This window comes from Pristis pectinata, chromosome 15 (assembly GCF_009764475.1).
Source record: "Pristis pectinata isolate sPriPec2 chromosome 15, sPriPec2.1.pri, whole genome shotgun sequence".
Classification (NCBI taxonomy): domain Eukaryota; kingdom Metazoa; phylum Chordata; class Chondrichthyes; order Rhinopristiformes; family Pristidae; genus Pristis; species Pristis pectinata.
Genome location: NC_067419.1, coordinates 36,820,893 through 36,840,386, shown reverse-complemented (window position 1 = coordinate 36,840,386; position 19,494 = coordinate 36,820,893). Strand labels below are relative to the sequence as shown.

Below are 19,494 nucleotides of genomic sequence, written 5' to 3'. Positions count from 1 at the left end.
GGACAAATTCCAGCTCAGTATATCCTGCATTAATGAAATAGCCTCATCAGAAAGGGAAGTATTGCCATTTTTGCCTGAAATAACCCCTGAAAGATAACACAGTGTAAAACTTCAGTTGATAGGTCAAGTTGAAAACAAGAGTGATTAATATGCTATCAATGGTTGCTAAAACAATACAAGTGGATTGTTAGTTTGTTACAAGTAGTCTCTATTGATTTGTGTAACCAATGTCACGAAGTGCCACCAGAAGCAATTCCAGGGCTACATAATCTTAAGCAAAACAGAACAAATCGACACAGCCCATAATATTTTAAGTGGGAAATAATGGTAAGAAAATTCACCCCAGGGTTAGCGCTCTAAGTACACCTATCAACTGCCCACGCAGCATTTTCACAGGTCTTAATTTATCAGCAAACAAGTCACTAGATAATGAAACTCAATATTTCCATGGGCAAACATTCAATTCCAACTATCTCATTTAGAGTCATTAATCGATATTACAATGTCAGCTGAAGTGTGAACTCAAATCATTTATCAATTGATTGCTCGGATGCAAATTAGTCAAAATGACCTGCAATTAGTTTGGAAGCAATCTGGTGATTGTGCAGAACAGACCCTATATTAAAATATATAAAGGCACAAATCAATCAAATTAGTATTTTTTTTACTGGAATTTCACACACAAGGCAAATTTTGTCACTTCTTTAATGAGGAGCATAGATTAACAAAATCAGCATGGACTGAGTATAAAACATAACACTTTGTGGTCTAAACAATTTAGCAACAAACTTTCCAACGCCTTTTAATCTCTTACAGGGGTATGAGAAGAGGGTGGATTCACTCCCACCAGTAATCATTCCAAAAATTGTCCACCTTAAAATAATGGATGTGCACACACATTCCATCTTCCCCCACAACATTAACGAAACATGTCCCCCGCTCACTACACTACTATTTACTCGTTAGTAGAAAAGACTGATGAATGATTTTCATTGCATTGTTTTTTACATGGGCATCCCAAAATGCATTCAAAGTTCCACTCAAATCACAATGTGCCTGTCAGGTTATACTGGACTTAACAATTTATTTCTGTCATAACTGTCCTGAGTAAATATTTTAGCAACTGCAGAAACCATGCGGGATCTTGATTGTGATTCAATGTTGAAATAATTATACTGTATTAGATTTCTATGCTACAAAACATCATAAAGTACAATCCAGGACCTTTTGTAATGGACCATCATAAACTGTAATTGTCATGTTAAACTTCTTCAGTGAAGATGAATTATTGGGATTCATTCCCAGACCAGCGGGTACCTCAAAATGCATCACCCTAAAGAATAACCTATGTCATTGTCAGGACAACCCATTAAGTGAAGACTGGGATGCCAGCTGGCTCAATTGTCTTCCTGATTGTTGTTTTTATTACGGCCTCAGAGCAAATAGAGCACAATAGTAAAACCAGCAGCTCTACTAAGTAAAATTAACAGCTGACAGCAAGTTTCTTTTCCACTTCCTTATGCCTGGAGTCATGTTCAAAAACTGACAGCATAAATCATAGACATCTCTGCAAAAAAAAATCATTCCACCAAAGTCTCCATTTAGCAGCAACAAAAAACATAACCACAGGCTATTATTATCTGAAACATCTTAGCATCTTCCATTTGGCTTCTGGACCCTCAGCAATAACATTTTTTTATGATTCACGAGATGTGGACACCACTACAAATCATGGCCTTTATTGTCTATCCCTAATGATCCCTGAATTGAGGGGGCTCTTAAGAGTCAAACATATTAATGGGTCTAGAATCACATAAAACACAAGTAAGGAAGACAGATGGGTTTTTACAATAATCCAGTAGTTTCATGGTTACAACTAATGGGCCAAACTTTTTATTTTAGTTCCAAGCTTGATATAATTACTGGAATTTTAATTCCCCAGCTGCCATCATGAGATTTGAACTCAAATCACTGGATTAATGATCCCGAACTTTAGCTGGTAGTCTAATAACTTAACCATTACACTGCCATACAACTGCAAGCTAACATTATATTAAATGGATTCATGAAAGATATTATAATGCAAGAAGTTATATTCTGTGTCTGAAATTAATAAATGTTAAATGTTGCTGCACTCACCAGTGCAATATGCTGTTAGCAAGAGTGCACTTTCTCTAAAGTAAGTTCTTTGTAGGATTGTATTGCATCAGGAGAATCCGATATAGCACAACAGCAATGCAAGGACCACCTCCAAGAGGAAAACATTCATTTCACACCAGGAAGCTTGGAAAGGAATTACTGTGGTAAACTCACTCACATCAGACAATCAGGAAAGAATGTTCACTCCATTATCTTGTTATTATCATAGTGTTGCTTGTGGCCATTTCCAGTTGTACAAAGGTTGCTGTCTTGCCAGAATTACTTTTTTGAAGCATTGTCATGCTGTATTCAATTAGCAGTAGACCACTTCAGGACATCTTGAGGTCATGCAAGATGTACATAACCATATGCCTCTTTTTTTAATCAGTTACAAAGATAATGTCAGTCCGCCCTCACTTTTTCTGCAGTCTGATATCATGTAAACCAGTACAGCCTACTTCATGTGCAAGTTGTTGTTGAGTAAGCCACCACACTTAACTAGACTGACCTTAGCAAGGAGAGTGTGTGGAACTAAAACAAAACCCATGCCATGGAAGATGAGCTTAAGCTCCCAATGGGTGAATCCATTCCTGACCATCACTCTGCCTGATGAGTTATGCATGACAGTAAGCAACACAACTAACTTTATAGAATCAGTGTAGGCTTGGGTCAACAATGATAGTCAAGTACTGCACAGAGCAAGAATGGTTACTGCAGCCTCTACATTATCTTAACCATCAGATTGCCTTGGGATTGACTTGACTGACATAAGTAATCGAGGACCATAAAAGTGAAATTCAAAGATAAAGTATTCTTCCATTTTCTCACCTGGTGGGATTTTCATTACTGCAAGTGGTGAACGAGTAGATAAAGCAAAGAAAAATACAATGTGGTGATACAAATGGCTCTCACTGGTCTTTCCACTACTTGTTCCTTGTTAAAATATTTAATCAAATATAGATGCCTCAGATGGGATCTGAGTTTACTACTGGTATTAAATATATTAATTCTCTTAAATATTTGCAAAATTATAACCATTATGTTCTATTGTACCTTTGACAATGCTAAGCAGAGGAAAGAAACATGTAAACTAACACATAACAGGAACTATGAGTTGAACACAATATAGGGAGAAAAAGTTAGTCCCTTCTCCATTCTATAAATTGTTCTGATATTAGCTCCCCCCCGCCAGCTCCAAATCCAAAAGTTGCGTCTCAGATATTCCCCATATCAGAACCACCATTCTTCCAAATCTTCATCCAGACATCGTCTCTGTTTTTCATTAGCTTTGTTAAGTGATTACTGTAGAACTGACATCCTCAAAAAAATTTTAAAGCAGCTTTGAACAAATCTAATATTACAAGTGCAGCTGTGTGATTCAGTGTGCCCCAGAATTGCTGACTCATGGACAAAGTGGAAAGACAGTTTCTGACTTGTGGACCCCATAATCAGAAGCTTATGTGTTAAATATCCAGATGTGGCCAAAACAATAACAAAAGGTTTCATTGTTAGTATACACTAGAAGTAGTACTGGTCACCATTGTAACTGCTGATAGAACATTCAGAGAAAAGTAGTACACAGCATGTGGTTCAGACTAAAGAATAGTTGGCTTTTACTAAGATAGAAATAACAGAAACAAAATGGATCAAATCAGTAGATAGAAAAATCAAGTATTGTTTTCAAAGTGCTGGCAAATACAAACGCTAGAAACACAATCTTTCTTGGCAATATGTTTTGGTACGTGTCCCTTAAATGCATGATGCAAAACATTTGCAAAAGGCATTAAGTTCCTGTAATCTCTGATCTCAATAATTCAACAAGGAGGATACAGATAAACAGAGAACATCAATTTCAATCCTATATCAATGAACAGAAAGGTGTAGATTGACAAGAGAAGATACAGTAAAAGCTGTGCTTGGTACCTGAGTGGTGCTGGACCAGCAGATTTTCTGGACTATTGGATGTTATTTTGTTAATACTCTAATACACTTCTAATTCTTTTTTTTAATTGTTACAGAGTAACATTTCTGTGAACTATGGTACATTTCAAAGGAACATGGGAAACAAAACCAGGTAAGTTTCAAGGGAAGGCAGCCAATAAAACCAGGTGGGCTTAAAGTGAGCACTGGAACCAGGGCCCCTGCAAGCAAAAGGAAGCATAGGAACTGAGGCACCGGTGAGTGAAAGGGAACGTGGGAAGGAAGCAAGCAAACAGCAGACCCAGCGAGTGTATGGGGAGCGTGGGAACAGGGGACCCAGCGAGTGGAAGCGAGCGTGGGAACCAGGTTCAGGGTGAGTGGAAACTGCAAACATCACCTGGTGAGCCAGATGTTGAACCATCAGGATTTCTGAATGGTCGAATAGCAAATTATTCGAGCATTACTGTAATCAGATGTTGTTTACAGTCTCAAGAGTACTTCCTTTCTGTAACCTTAGCCCAATGCACCAGATCAGACTTCAAAAATCTATCACACAAGTTGTCAGATAACTGACTCAAGCAACGTACTCACACACAAGCAAAGAAATGAGTCTTCAGTAACCAAGGCTCTGTCTTGAGTCAAAAATCAAATGGAACACCTCTCCAAAAATATACATCGATAAACAGCTAACACACGTTAGTGATCAACATTATATCAAAAATTAAAAATAATACATAGTCAGAAAGTCACCCTTTCACAAACATTCTCTTTTGTTCTCTCAACAGCATCTTTACACCTGCACTGCACTTGCTTAAAACCTGTAGTGAAATCTAATTTTTCTAGTTCTGATGAAAGGTCATTGGCCTGAAACATGAATTCAATCTCTCGCTCCATGGATGCTGCCAGTCTGCTGAGTGTTCATGCTTCCAGCACCGCAGTATTTCACTCGAGTATCAGTATTAAGCTTTTTGCATTTCCAGGGATCATAAAATCTAACAATTGTTGGGCAAAGAGAATTACTTCAATTATAAACATGTACATTATTTTGATTCATTAGTTAATTATTTTACAGTGAAAGAGTGCTTTTCGGACCAACAAATTGGGAGGAGACCATGTACTCTGAGGGTTAAACAATGTCACGTGTGCTGCCTTTAACAGCTTTAATTATTTTTACAGCCAGAAATTGCAGGAGACAACTTGCAACAAAACAGACATATCTACAAGTTTCAATTGAAAATAGATAAACAACAGATCCATATGGTCTGACACTTAATATATTTCCAAGCCGCACACAGCACATAGACAAATATTTGATGACCATAGAAATGTAATAAGAAATGACGAACAAGCCAAGGAGATGGTGGGGGGGAGGTACTTCATTTTAACTTTAAGATGGGAAAGGTATCACATTAACCATGTATTGTGCGATTTACCTGAAATTTTCTTCCGGTATCTGGCATGTAGGAGGCTGAGGGGTAACCTTATAGAGGTTTATAAAGTTATGAGGGACATAGATAGGGTAGATAGTCGCAGTCTTTCTCCTAGGGTGGGGGAGTATAAAACTAGAGAGAATAGGTTTAGGGTGAGAGAAGAGAAATTTAATGGAGAACTGAGGGGTAAGTTCTTCCCAGACAGAGGGTGATGGTTAAATAGAACAAGCTCCCACAGGAAGTACAGGGATTTACAATTACAGAGATTAAGAGGCATTTGGACCAGTACGAAGATAGGAAAGGAATAGAGGGATACGGGCCTAAAGCAGGCAAATGGGATTAGCATAGAGATGCATAAGGGTCAGCATGGACGAGTTGGGCTGAAGGGCACGTTTCTGTGCTGTACAACTCTATTACTCTTTCTACAATGATGAGTTAAATCAAACATGTGGACTAATTCAGTATTGTCCACTTTACATTTTTGTTCAATACTTAAATATACTCATTGGTATGTATACTGGTCTAAACTGCCAGCATTGCTTTTCCTTTCAGTAATATTGCAGACAGCACGAGCTTTTAGTGCCATGCCCAATTGCCACAGTACTGAGGAGACAGTTAAGAGCAAACCACATTGATGTAGTCATATACAGGTCAGATTAAGCAAGGATGGCAATGGCTTTAGTGACCTTTGACAGTCCGCTAGTTTCACAATCACAAACAGCCCAGAATAGGCAAGGATCATAGATTTCCTTGAAAATAAAAATTATAGATGCTGGAAATTTGAAATAAAAAACTGAAAATGCTGGAAACATTCAGCCAGTCAGGCAGCATCTGTGGTAAAGAGAAACAGAGCCAATGCCTCAGTTGAAGACTCCAATAGGAAAGGTCTTAAAGTCAAAGACCTTAAAGTCAAAGTGCTGTCTCTGTTTCTCTTGCCATGGATGTTGCCTGACCTCCTGAGTATGTCCAGCACTTTTTTTGTTCTCATTTCAGATTTCCAATGCCTGCAGTTTTTTTTATCATTTATAAGTCTGTTTTTATTATGGTAGATTTCTTTTCTTAATGGACATCAGTGAACCAGATGGATGTTTATGAAAAATTGTAGTTTTGTGATCACTAAACCATCTTTTATTCCAGATTTATTTAATTACTTGAATTTAAATTCTCCATCTCCTTTGGTGGGAGTCACACTGATATTTCCAGATCAATGGGCCTGGTCAGTAAAAATCTGTCCAGTATCTTTATCACTTTGCTACCATTCATCCTAGTTCAATTCATATGGTAGCTAAGAGGTGTTTCCAAAGTACTACATTTTGCTGCAAAAGTTAGTAAAATATTTCTGGAAAGGATCTAGATTTAAGTTTTAAATTTTCCAATAATTTTAGTATTTTGTTAATCATGATTTGTACTTTAATTTCCTTGCTACCGCCTTCACTTTCTTGTTCGTAAGAGAATCCAACCACTATTTTTAGCCTAATGCAACGTTTCACACAGTCATTTTTGGAGTGGACAAGAGAATATAATGGGTGGCTTGCAGACTCTCTGCATTACCCTATGATCTTTAAGCAATTGGCTCATTATCCCAAGCAGATCTGCTCTCCGTTGCTTTTGTGCTACAAGTATTGAGGATAGGTTTGCACTTTAATAACTGGTGCTGGGAGCAAGGATCCCACTGACAGAAAGGAAAGGATTTTAGAGAGGTTTGACAGTTTGATATTATCTCAGGATTTAATGTTCTAAATAGTCATGGATAACAAGATACATTCTTAAGAGCAATTGTATTAATTTTTGCAAAATTCAGATTATTTTTTTGAGTGATATAATTAGAAGAGAACAATAAATGTATCTTATCAATAGTGCTACCTCTGGTGCCTGATGCACACAGTGTATTGTTTGAAATGTCCAATAGATGGCATTAGGGATTAAACACAAAACAGAAATTGATGATTTACATTTATGCTTCCAGATAAGCAGTAATTCTCTGCACTAGATTTTATATTCCATGAATTGATCCAGGCCTTAAAAATTCTGGTTTATAAATTTCAAATCACTGTTACTAAGAAACATGTAGCTCAATTGATGACAATTCTTTCTGCAGAAACATATGTTTTATTCTGTCTTGTTGCTTTTCTAACCACCAATATTTAGACCAGAGTAGTGGATTTCATAGAGATATCCTGATTTACTTAGCTTTGACTTCAAATCATTAGACTTTTACAACAGTGATTGATAGTCTGGAGAACAAGCAATTATCTTGAGTCAGAGGAACAGAGCATGAAGACTTGGCATGTATGCAGCAGCCAGAATACTCATGTGCAGTGGGATCATTGAAGGAAATGAAAACATTAGAATTTAAATGCAAATCATTTCTATATTGTGCTTCTAATACATTATGCAGGGTTACCTTCAAATAGATTTGAACTCAGGGGTTATACTTAATATCCATATTACTTCTGTGATTACGTTTGAGTCTAACACTTTTGTGGTTTGTTTTTTATCTGGTGGTTTCACTGTTAATCTTCCTCCAGCATCAAACCAAGTTACACTGTTCCAGAGCCATTATTTTCAGGCCAATGTGGACAGTATCTCTTTTGTTGCTACAATGAAAAAAAACAGGTTGCTACTGGAAGCAGCTGAAGTAATTAAAAAATCAGTTTTCATTGTTTTGCTGTAATGGTTCAGCCAGTAACCAGGCAAAGTAAAAACATATGCCAAGATGCATAACGAAGTTTGAATGTTTGTTCCTGCTAGGTGAAAGGTTGTCCACATGGTGTGACCACTCATCTCTACAGTCAAAAAACAAAACTTGGAACTGCCTATCACTTGACAGTTCTTGATCACCCCATCCCTTCACCACTTTATACTGGCCAACTCCCCTCTACCCTTTCAGTCCAGATGAAAGGTCTCGACCTGAAACGTTGGATATCCATTTCCCTCAACAGATACTACCTGACCCACTGAGTTTCTCCAGCAGCTTGTTTTTTGCTGCAGATTTTGACTCCATAACTCAAGTCTCCATAACTCAAGTCGAGTGAACTAAAGGAACCGCGTCCAAGAAACTCTGGTTCATAGCCCCTTAGATTCCAAATTGCTGTGTATAAATCAGGTCAGTGACAACAGGCAGGGAAAATATTGAACAGCTGCTGGATTATAATAAAACATTTTTTGAAGCTACATGGAGTGTTTACTTCCATTAGAAAAAATCCATTGCCATTCCAACTCCACCTATTTACTGGAAACAACAGGAGGATTCAGTGCTCTTTCTTCAATGAAACCCAACAGAAAGGCAGAACCAAAACCGAACAGGTCCAAAAACAAGCAATGGCCACTGTGTGACTGTTTTAGAATTATCAAGACTCATCACTTAAACTTGTTGAGTAATCTTTTGAAAGTGAACTCTTAAGGCATCAAATAGAACATTGCTCCCCGGCAGCAAACTGGGGAGACCTAATCAACCCTATGATATGATTGGGACCAGTTATGGTCCTTCACAGTCAGAAGATTACATTTTTGGAATTCTATCCTTGGTGTGACGGTCTGTATCATTATATTCAATGTGGCACAGAATGTTAAATTTACTTGTTTTATGGATTTACATCCTGCTTATTCAACTGTTTCATCTGTACAATATATGTTTCACTTGTACAAACAAATATACTGCAAAATAATTTGTCAGTTATTTAAATCTGCTTGATAGTTTTTAAATGTCTCTCTCTATCAGACCTTTTAAAACATTTGAAATGCTTTTGACTCTAGCAAGCTGTCGAAGGCCAGCAAGGTGTTCTAGGGGTTGGGCCTCAGTAGTATGCCACCAGAGAAGCCAACTTGCTTTTCAGGATGATTCTCAAGTGCAGAGGTTCCTTGTGGCAATCCTCCACATCTGCATAAGTGAGGACAGCTGGCCACTGTGGTGGTGATTCTGGGCAGTGAGACCTGATCCAACATATTCATCCCATTGTATTTTGTTGAGTTTTATAATTAATGAAATAGCAAAATGACACATCAAAGTCATGTGTAAAGAGTCAATCATTCATATTGAGAAAGTCTTCCAAGTTAATTCAGGAATCAGATGGATGCAATTTAATCCTAATATAATGCAATACATAAATCCCAATGGTCAGATATTAGAGAGTTCTAACAGAGTTTCAGAGCAAAACATGGCGGCAGTCATTGTAAGGAAGTCAACATGGATTGGAGTCAAATTGCTCCCATTTTCAAGATGTGATAAAATATACTCATGTCAAAACTCTCAATCTACATCAGCACAATACAAATAAAATACTGCACATGCTGCAAATCTGAAAACTAGGGCCGTATATACTAGAAACAACCAACAGATCAGGCAGCAACTGTGAAGAGGAAAACAGAAATAATCTTACAGGTCGATGACATTTCCACAGAATGGTTAAAAGGTACAGATGGGAAAAATGGAAAAGGTTTACGAGAAAGTGATAGCTGGAGGAACTATATGACAAAAGGAATGACGGTATAAGGGAAAAGGATGTTATAATAGAACACCAAACCAAAATAAGGGTACTAAGAATGAGGTATTTAGCAATCGTACAATTTTAACATTGAGTTCAACAGATCATAACATAAGCCCCATTTTCTCAGAGGCCATGGTAAAGGTTCTACTGTTATCGTTTACAAAACCACTTGATCATCATTAGTTTCTTCAACTTATTTACTTATTTTGACACAGAAGTGGACATTCACCCCATCAAGTCCATGCCAGCTCTCAGCACAACAATCCCATCAGTCCCATTCCCTCCATTATTTCCTTGACTTCCTGCAACACCCCTTTTGATTTGCTACCTACCTACACCAAGCGCAATTACACTTGCCAATTAACCTACCAGCACATCTTTGAGATGTGAGAGAAACTTGAGCACCCAAAGAAAATGTACAAACACCACATGGACAGTATCCAAAGTCAGAATTGAATCTGGGTCACTGGAACAGTGAGACAGCAGCACCAAATGATGGATTCCTGTGCTGCCCATTAAAAACTCTTTTTGCCTTGCACTTGCATTGCTCTTTTCATTTAATCACTCGTACCTTCAAACCATTCAGAGACTTTCTCTTTCCACCCCTCCATTTTTTCTAGTTCTATGCTTATTAAAGAAAGATCATTACCCTGAAAGATAATTCTGATTCATTTCCTGGGAAGATGAGTGCTTCCAGGAAAACATCAGTGACTGGACAGACGATATAACAGAACTTTCAACTAAGAACAACAATGAGGATGGCCTATATTAAAAGGTTAATAAAATTAGGTTAATAAAATTCTGGAAAAGGCAGACCCAGTTAAACCATAAATGAAATTTCACATTAAAGCCCGGTACATAACTTTAAGGCAAGGTATCCTTGGTAAATCTCGGGGGGGGGGGGGGGGGGGGGGGGTGGTGAGGTTTCGTGCAGAATTAACTTAAAGCAAAGAAGCAACAGATTGTAATCGACCTGTTAATTCAAACTGATTTTTGTAGTAAAAATATTGAATTAGTCAATAATTAAAATTATTAGCTAACATATATAACCCAGCAAAGTGGACACACATTTAAGTAAATGGGAAAGTTTTTAATCTATAATTTAGTTTTGCTAAATTAGCAATTCTAAACTAGCTGGGTGTGATCATGGACTTAACAATTACTATATTCACATATTAGAGAATGAGAACTAATAAAGTGCTATATTACCATTTCAATTCTGTACAATAAAGAGAGCATCACATTGAAGCTAGACACACCAGTTTTGAATATGACACCCAGTTCCAGTCACCAACGAACAAAGGCAACATCTAAATCCAGAAAATCCATGAGATTAATTTCTGAAGAAAGATCAGAAAACATTCAATGCTGAATTTAACTTTCATCACAGAGTGATAACCTATGAAATAGGAATTAGGATGAGGCAGACATTGAATAAGCAAAAGACCTATCACAATGAAACTTTGTTGCAAAGAGAAGAATCCCAGCCCTGCTTTCAAGAGTGAATGAGCCGAGTTTGATCCGCATAGCCCTCCAGAGTCCATTTCTATAGACATGCTTTCTAAAAAACTGCACACTGTTGATATCAGCACTGGACTAAATACTCAGGTCCATTTATTCACATGGTACACATTGTATATTTTCTTTATAATAGGTGCTAAAATAAATACTTCATACCTTCACCCTGTAAAATACTTATTCCTCCAATTTTAAACACTGCTCTGTGCACAGAAACCATGAGCTGATTTATAATTAAAGCCAGTAACTCCTCACTTTTCCCAGTGCTGTTCAATAATGAAAAGGATCTACACAAGTAAAAGCAACAAGATTGTTGATTTCTTTTAAGGGTCACAAAATAAAAAAAATAAATATATATTGCTTGTTGACATTAAACTAATGTATACATATGCTGGCCTACTTGGAAATGTAATGGAATAAACACAAAACTTCATAAGTTAGACTATGTTTAAAGCTATCACTCCAAACACTCAGTGATGGAACTTTCAGTGAAGCTTTTAAGAATAACTCACAGCTTTCTTGGGCTTTCTTTTTAATGAACAGGAACAGAGAAAATACGCATTTTAAATGGAGTGATTTTAAATGATATTAGTAAAAATGACAGTGCCTACTACCATAACACTTAATTGAACATGGCATAAATTCAATCAGAATACAAATACACACATTCCAAATGAATAGCCAAGTTCAACTCCCATATTTTTTATTATGTCTTTTTGCATTCACAAGATTAGTAATGTTCTTCCAGCAACCTGAATTACTCAAGAACTCAATAATTTAACTGAAATTTGAGCAAGAATTTGCCCTGTAGACCAAACCCAAAACAAAATGCTTTCATGTGACCAATACAAGTTGAGCAGGCTGGGACTTTATTCATTGGAGTGTAGGATAATGAGCGGTGATATTATAGAGGTATATAAAATCATGAGGGTCATAGGTAGGATGAATGGTCACAGTCTTTTCCCCAGGGTTGGGGAAATTAAGAACTAGAGGGCATAGGGTTAAGGTGAGAAGTGAGATTTTTAATAGTAACATGAGGGGCAACATCTTCACCAGAGGGTGGTCTGTATATGGATTGAGCTGTCAGTGGAAGTGGTTGAGACAAGTGCATTAACAACATTTAAAAGGCACTTGGACAGGTACATGGACAAGAAAGGTTTAGAGGGATATGGGCCAAACGCAGGCAAATGGGAATCAAGGTCAGTATGGACCAGTTTGGCCAAAGGGTCTTTTTCCCTGCTGTATGACTCTCTGACATTATACCTTTTAAAAGGCTCGGGCAAAAGAAAAACCCACATCAGCTATTTGCAAGAGATAATCAGACAACTTTATTAACGGTTTATCCCAAAGGCAACACTAGTGTCATTTATCCTATCCATCGCTCCCCACCCGCCCTGCAATTTATAACTAATTTGGTTTCTCTCTTTTCCAGTCATGACAAAGGGTCTTCAACCTGAAATTTTAGCTCTGTTTCTCTTTCACAGATGCTGCCTGACCTGCTTAGTATTTCCAGCACTTTCTATTTTTATTTCCAATTTCCAGCAATTGCAGTTGTCTTTTAATTTTCATTTATAAAAGGAGATCTGCCAGGTCCCAATATGGTTTCTATAACAACCGTACAGCTTTTGAGATAACCTGGCTTTGACTTACCAAACATGAGTTGATGGAAGAGGAATTTTCCTGCAAAGAGACCAGTAGCAATAGCCAGCAACCACAGCAGCACCTTTAGGAAGCTCCATCCTCCTCCAGGGTACTTATTTGCCACGAAGGAGAAGCAATTCCCAACAACAATTACATTGGCTGGAGTCTGACTGTGAGAAATGGGATCTTCAGCAAAAATGAGGAAATTGAAGAAAGTCACCAAGTAGGCTACAATCAGCCGACTCCATGGATGTTGAAAATAGTAACGAAATGCTTTAACCATCCTCATACATACAGGCAGCCCCTTCAACTTGCACTCTGTGTGAAAAAGAAAGAATAATTAATGATTTGATCAGTTAATTATGAGAATAAATTGACTCAATTTATGTTCACCTTCTATGCTGTTAGTCAAGCTGCATCACAACCACATTTAAGTTTCATATTGAACAGTATTTGTTAGATATCCATTTCAGAGAGATACCACATCATAATTTTTTTTAAGGTTGTATTTGGCTTAGCAATTGTCTCAATGTGGATAAACAACAGCTTACAGCGCATTGGCATTGCGTGCTCTGTGGCAATTGATGTGTAAATGGCAACAGATGAAAACAAGACTGCTTTAAAAATCTCATTTGTTTCATGCAAAACATTCAGGAACAGAAAGACAATTCTCATAGGAAGTTAGAGTAACCAATTGCTGGACTTTACTGTGCAAGACTTCCCTTGGGTGGGAAATTCCAGTTATTTCCATCTCACTGAAGGCCTACACCAGCTGATTGCCTACGTTCCACATAGCTCAAATAACAGGCAGCACAACAAAGCTTCTGTTTTTTTTAAGATCAGACACTTGTGATGTATTCAAATTGCATTCACCAGCAAAACAAACAACACAGCAGAATGTGATCTCCAAATTATCTGCCTCAGCAAATGTCTTGGTATTTACAATAATTAGTAATTTTACATTTAAAATTGCACACTTACAGAGGAAAGACCAAATGATAAGTTAGGCATTACTCCCACTGTCTGGCGTTTTCGTTATGTACTGCCAATCCTTCCCAGTTTTAAGTTTCCAGTACTATCCTTGTGTTGTTGCAGACCTAGATCAGAAGCATGCTGTAGAAAAGCATGGCATGCCACACATGATCCAAAGCTGGAATGTCCTAGAAGCTTTATAACCGGGAGCCAAGCTGGCATAAACAAAATCAGGCATCACCTCATCTGTATGGACAAGATGGAGTTTCAGAAACTATGTCTCTCCATACAGAAAGCAGCTAAGCAGGTTCAACCAGCAACAATTACAGAGGTATAAATAATTAGAGCATTTTCCACCCACAAATGGAATGCAAGCTTTAAAAACAATTTCAAAGTAGAATGGAAAGCCAATTTAAGTGACTAATGTCAAAGTTTTACCAGCAAATTTGATCCAGTCTCGAACTATTCCAAAAAGAGCTGCTAAATCTCTGCATCAGAGCTACAAAAATAAAGCGTGGTTATCTGATATATATTTATACAGTGTAAATATAGCTGATGTCCTGCACATCCGGATAAGTCATAAATTCATGAAGCAAAGTAAATATACAAAATGTCTTATTTAAAACTCTCATTTAACCAACAAATCCAGTTCATCAGTATTAGCACTTGCAAAAACTTAAAATTTATGACTGAAAAAAATAGATATCTCCCTGCGACTTACACCCAGCACATTGAAAGTAAACTTATATCCTTGTTTAATTTTGGCTGTACTTAAATCCATGAGGTCATTTTTATAATGACCACGCAGATTATACATATGAAGTTTACACTCAGTGTCTTATACTTCCTACAAACAGCCATTAAAAAATTGAATTTTTAAAAAATAAGTTTAAATAATATCAACTAAAATGCTCAAAACAATTTTAACTAATTAAAAGTATTAAACAAATGACATATTTTTTAAAAAAGAACCACTCATTTTTACCTTCTTCCTCGCTCATCTCAGATCCTGCTCCAGGTGTAACCTGGCACACCATCCAAGAACAAATTTCCAGGCATAAATGCTGAGGAATCACAGCAAGATCCAGCCCCATTGCTGGACACCATAGGGAGCCCAGTAGTGGAATGTAGCCAGTAAGTTAGGGACTTCTGCATTTCTGTCTAAATCCCACTTACACTGAGAAATGCTGGCACTTCCCAGCAAAAGCCAAACTATTGTTCAAGTTGTCATAGGCATATATATATCCAGGGTATAAATGTCATGAAAAATAGCTTTTTGCAGCAGCAGCACAGTGCGTTACAAACATGACAAACACAAGTTAACATAGACTTAAATTAATATAAATTATACATAAGTTGTACGACAAAATAAACATAACAACATTAGTGTAAGTTAAGAGAAAAAAGAAATATAGTGTTATTGTTAGTGTTATTGCCTTCCACAAATCTGGACTAGGATGGAAGGAAATAAAAGTTTAAATATGCACTGAGGAAATCCCATTTCCTCACGGGTTGACTCCTCCTTAATGTGGCTGCACTAGGGATCATAGAATTTCAGTGAGGTGGAAGAGGGGAGATAGCCAAGGGCAGCAGGGAGAAGATTAAAGATGTAGAAAGATAAGCAATGAAGTGGAAGCAGTAGTTCAAAGAGAAATCAGAGCGAAATCTGAAATGTTATGAAGGCATGAAGGAAACTGGAAGAAAGCTCAATTTAGGAGGTAGAGATAAACAATCACTGAGGCAACTACTGGTGTTGCTTACAAAACTGGAACTTATCTCAAGAATTGCTATTAAAAACTGATTTCCGAGGCTACCCAATGATGGTCACTCTTGAGGCAACTTGGTCTATGTTCTGAGTAATGGTCCTAAAAGATGTCTGCCATTGCAAACTGACACAGAAGTTGCTTCTCACATACAAATGTGTCATTTACTGGAAATCATCCAATTGATCTTTTGGAGCAATGCAAAATGACCCAAAAATGGTCTTTTCTGTATTTCTTTCTGAATTAGGTCAACTTTCAATCACAGAAGGTTGGAAGGTACTTGATAGATTTTTTGGACTCTGAAAGTTATTCTATTTCTATAAGGAGTTTATGAGTCAGTCTTAAGAAAAGAGATCAGGACACAGTCTTTGGGTTTGGTATTTTAAGAGAGGGAAATGGAGGAATTTCATTTCTTAGTGCATTGTCAATCTCTGAAATTCTCTACCAGAGAAAGCTGTGAACACCCAAGCTTTGATTACTTTCTAAGCTGGGGTCGAGAGGTTTTTGGACCACAGGGGAGTTGGGAGCTAAAGAGAACATAGACTTGAGCTGGAAGATCAGCTATAATATTATCGAGTAGTGGAGCAGGCTCAAAAGGGCCAAATCATCTACTCCTGGTCCACTACTTACACTCTTAACTGTGCCAACCTGAAACATTTATTCTCTCTCTCTCTCTTCACTGATGTTGTTTTACCTATTGGGTATTTCCAACATTTTCTGGTTTTAGTTCAGTTCCTGTTATATGCTGGAGTTCCTCATCTGAAGCAGTGGTTAAACTTGAATTAACTGCCCCAATATAGGAGAAGGGAACAAAAACAGATCCTAATCCAGTAAAAGCTACTGATAGTGTACATGTCGTTTCATTATGTTATTCAGTCCCGATCCCCTGAAACATATGTCAAAAGTCAAAATATATTATGATCTTTATTATCTTCTGTACCTACAATGTAGACCTTCAAACTTTTTTCCCTGTATGTGTGCAATGTGTTTTATTTAGAAATTCAATAGAATGCTCAAGCTACATTATCAGCTTGCCAATACCTTCCCTTGAACCATCTGGTTTGTAGATTCATTAAAATATACCACAATTAAGTATTGAGGGTGGACTCGAGATGGTTTGATACCTTTCATGTATCTAATCAGCTGTAATTCAATATTTGCTGCACTATTTCATTTCCCTTTTTCTAACCTCTACAAAACTATATACTTTCTTTCTTTTTCCATCTTTTTATTAATTTTCAAATTAATACAGAATAATACATATAACATCGGTAATTGTACACGTAATACAAAGAGATTGGGAGGGCAATCATGGCAATACACAGTCATAAAGAATAAAAAAAGATATATTCTAAGCCCAACGGTTTCTTAGTAAACGAATATATTACAAAGAAAATCAAAACGAGAAAGAAAAAGATTTATTATAAAAAAACCAAATTGAAAAAAATATAAGTAATAAAACAAAACAAACTAGAAATAAATTTCAGAAGAAAAAAAACTGGACTGACATTTCTCGATAAACAAAGAGCATTATTATGTCGTCAACTCCGCTCCTCTAAATTCAAAGATTATTGAAAAGGGATCTAGATCATATGAAGATATTGAATGAATGGACTCCAAACTTCCTCAAATTTAAGTGAAGAATCCACAGTGCCACTCCTAATTTTTTCTAAGTTTAAACATGATTTAGTTTGAGAAAACCATTGAAAAGTAGTGGGAGGTATTGGATCCTTCCACTTATTTAGAAATTGCTGCATTATTTCATTTTCCTTTTTCTAACCTCTACAAAACTATATACTACTAAAAGGTGCTCTTTTTGTTGGTGGGGGAAGCAATGTGGGCTTTTGCTACAAGAGGTGCATTGCATGGGTGGGGCATACAGCACAATCATTTGTCACGAACCAAATGTAAGTGTTGACAGAAGCCAATAAGAGGTCTGTACTTTTAAACATTTGCACTTTCAGCTGGCTGATTTTCCTCAGCAACAAGTTTTCTTTGTAAAATTATTAGAAATAATATTTTGAAAGATAAAAGCATTACAATGAAAGCCTGTGCATGGATATTCAATGACATCCCATAAATTCAAAGATCCATCTTAAAATGACTACCTTAACTAAAAAGGAGTCATATTTTCTATGACTTAACCCTGATTCGGGTGGCACGGTAGTGTAGCAGTTAGCGTAACGCTATCACAGTGCCAGCGACCTAGGTTCAATTCTGCCGTTGTCTGTAAGGAGTTTGTACGTTCTCCCCGTGTCTGTGTGGGTTTCCTCCGGGTGCTCCGGTTTCCTCCCACATTCCAAAGATGTACAGGTTAGGAGCCGTGGGCATGCTATGTTGGCGCCGGAAGTGTGGCGACACTTGCGGGCTGCCCCCCAGCACATTCTCAGTAACGCAAAAAGACACATTTCACTGTGTTTCAACGTACATGTGACTTATAAATAAATATCTAATATCAAATTAACCTTGATGTAGAACTTAAAATGCCTAGGTTATAGAGAATATGGCTAATGAATTTCTGAATAAAACACATTGCACTTGTGCATGAAAATCAAAGAAACTGCAATTGCAGGAAATCTGAAAAACAGAGAATGCAGAAAACACTCAGCATTTGTGGATAGAGAAGCTGACCCAGATGGTGTAAGGAAATAAATTAGCCATGAATATCAAAAGGTCACAACTCATCTTGTGTTTCTCAATTTGAAAAATTTGCCATCTTTTTTGCCCATTGTATTTTTGCTGTATTGTCTAAAATAACAGTTGAATCTGATCTGACTGTAACCCCAACACCCTATTCCCATCTACCCATGGTAATCTTTTATCTCCTTACTTATCACTCTGCTTCCACCATTCTTTGAGGAAGAGTTCTGAAAACTCAGAACTTCCTAAGAGAATTTTTTTTTGCCTCAGCCCCTTCTTAATTGACACCCCATTATTTTTAAGCAATGACTCCTGGTTCTTTTCACATCACCTCGGGATATAATATGTTTCAGTCAAGTTCCCTCTCACTCTTCCAAATTCCAGTAGATAAAATCATAACCTGTCCACCCTTTTCTCACAAGACAATCCACACATTCCAAATATTAGTCCAGTAAGCCTTCCTTGAATTGCTTCCAGTGCTTTAATATCCTTCCCTAAATAAGGAAAACTATACTGTACACAGTACTCTAGATGGGATCTCACTAATGTCCTACATAACCTCTTTTGTATTCAATTTCCTCAGCAATAAACAATAATATTTTGTTAGATTTAATAATAACTTGCTCTACTTACATAAACCAACCTTTTACATATCATGCACTTGGACACCCAGATCCCACTGTATCTCAGGGCTCTAGATGGTATGATTCTTGTCATTGAAGTGCAGCTACTTTTAGTGAAAAGCTGACAGTCATGCTACGTTTTTTTCAAACATTATCTGGTTTAGAACTGTACAACAGACAGTGTTGTTCTTTAAGGTTGAAAGTTAATTTTTTTTAAAAGGTGATTTTATAACAGTTGCGGTTACCAAAGTACCGTATGTGAAACTGCTTGTCAGATGAGGTTTCACATCTGAACTTAGTTCTTGAATCCATTGTAGTTTAGTGACTCCATTAATACTGAATAGTTAATTTTTAAAAAATT

At 37.0% G+C, this 19,494-nt stretch overlaps 1 protein-coding gene across 12 annotated transcripts in view; it reads right to left on the bottom strand.

Moving 5' to 3' along the window:
- The window catches only part of tmem117 (transmembrane protein 117), a 244,938-nt gene that overhangs the window by 194,516 nt on the left and 30,928 nt on the right, over positions 1-19,494 (bottom strand). For 5 of the 12 annotated variants that reach the window (XM_052030128.1, XM_052030137.1, XM_052030134.1 and 2 more), the window contains one exon: positions 13,145-13,453. The exons of 1 other annotated variant lie outside the window; for it this stretch is intronic. In XM_052030128.1, the coding sequence (XP_051886088.1) occupies positions 13,145-13,424 (280 nt within the window). In that variant the 5' untranslated portion in view covers positions 13,425-13,453. Of the gene's footprint in view, positions 1-11,185; positions 11,317-13,144; positions 13,454-13,528; positions 13,664-13,686; positions 13,836-14,116; positions 14,372-19,494 lie in introns of those variants that run through there. 6 more of the 12 variants (XM_052030133.1, XM_052030127.1, XM_052030129.1 and 3 more) reach the window with 5 other exon arrangements.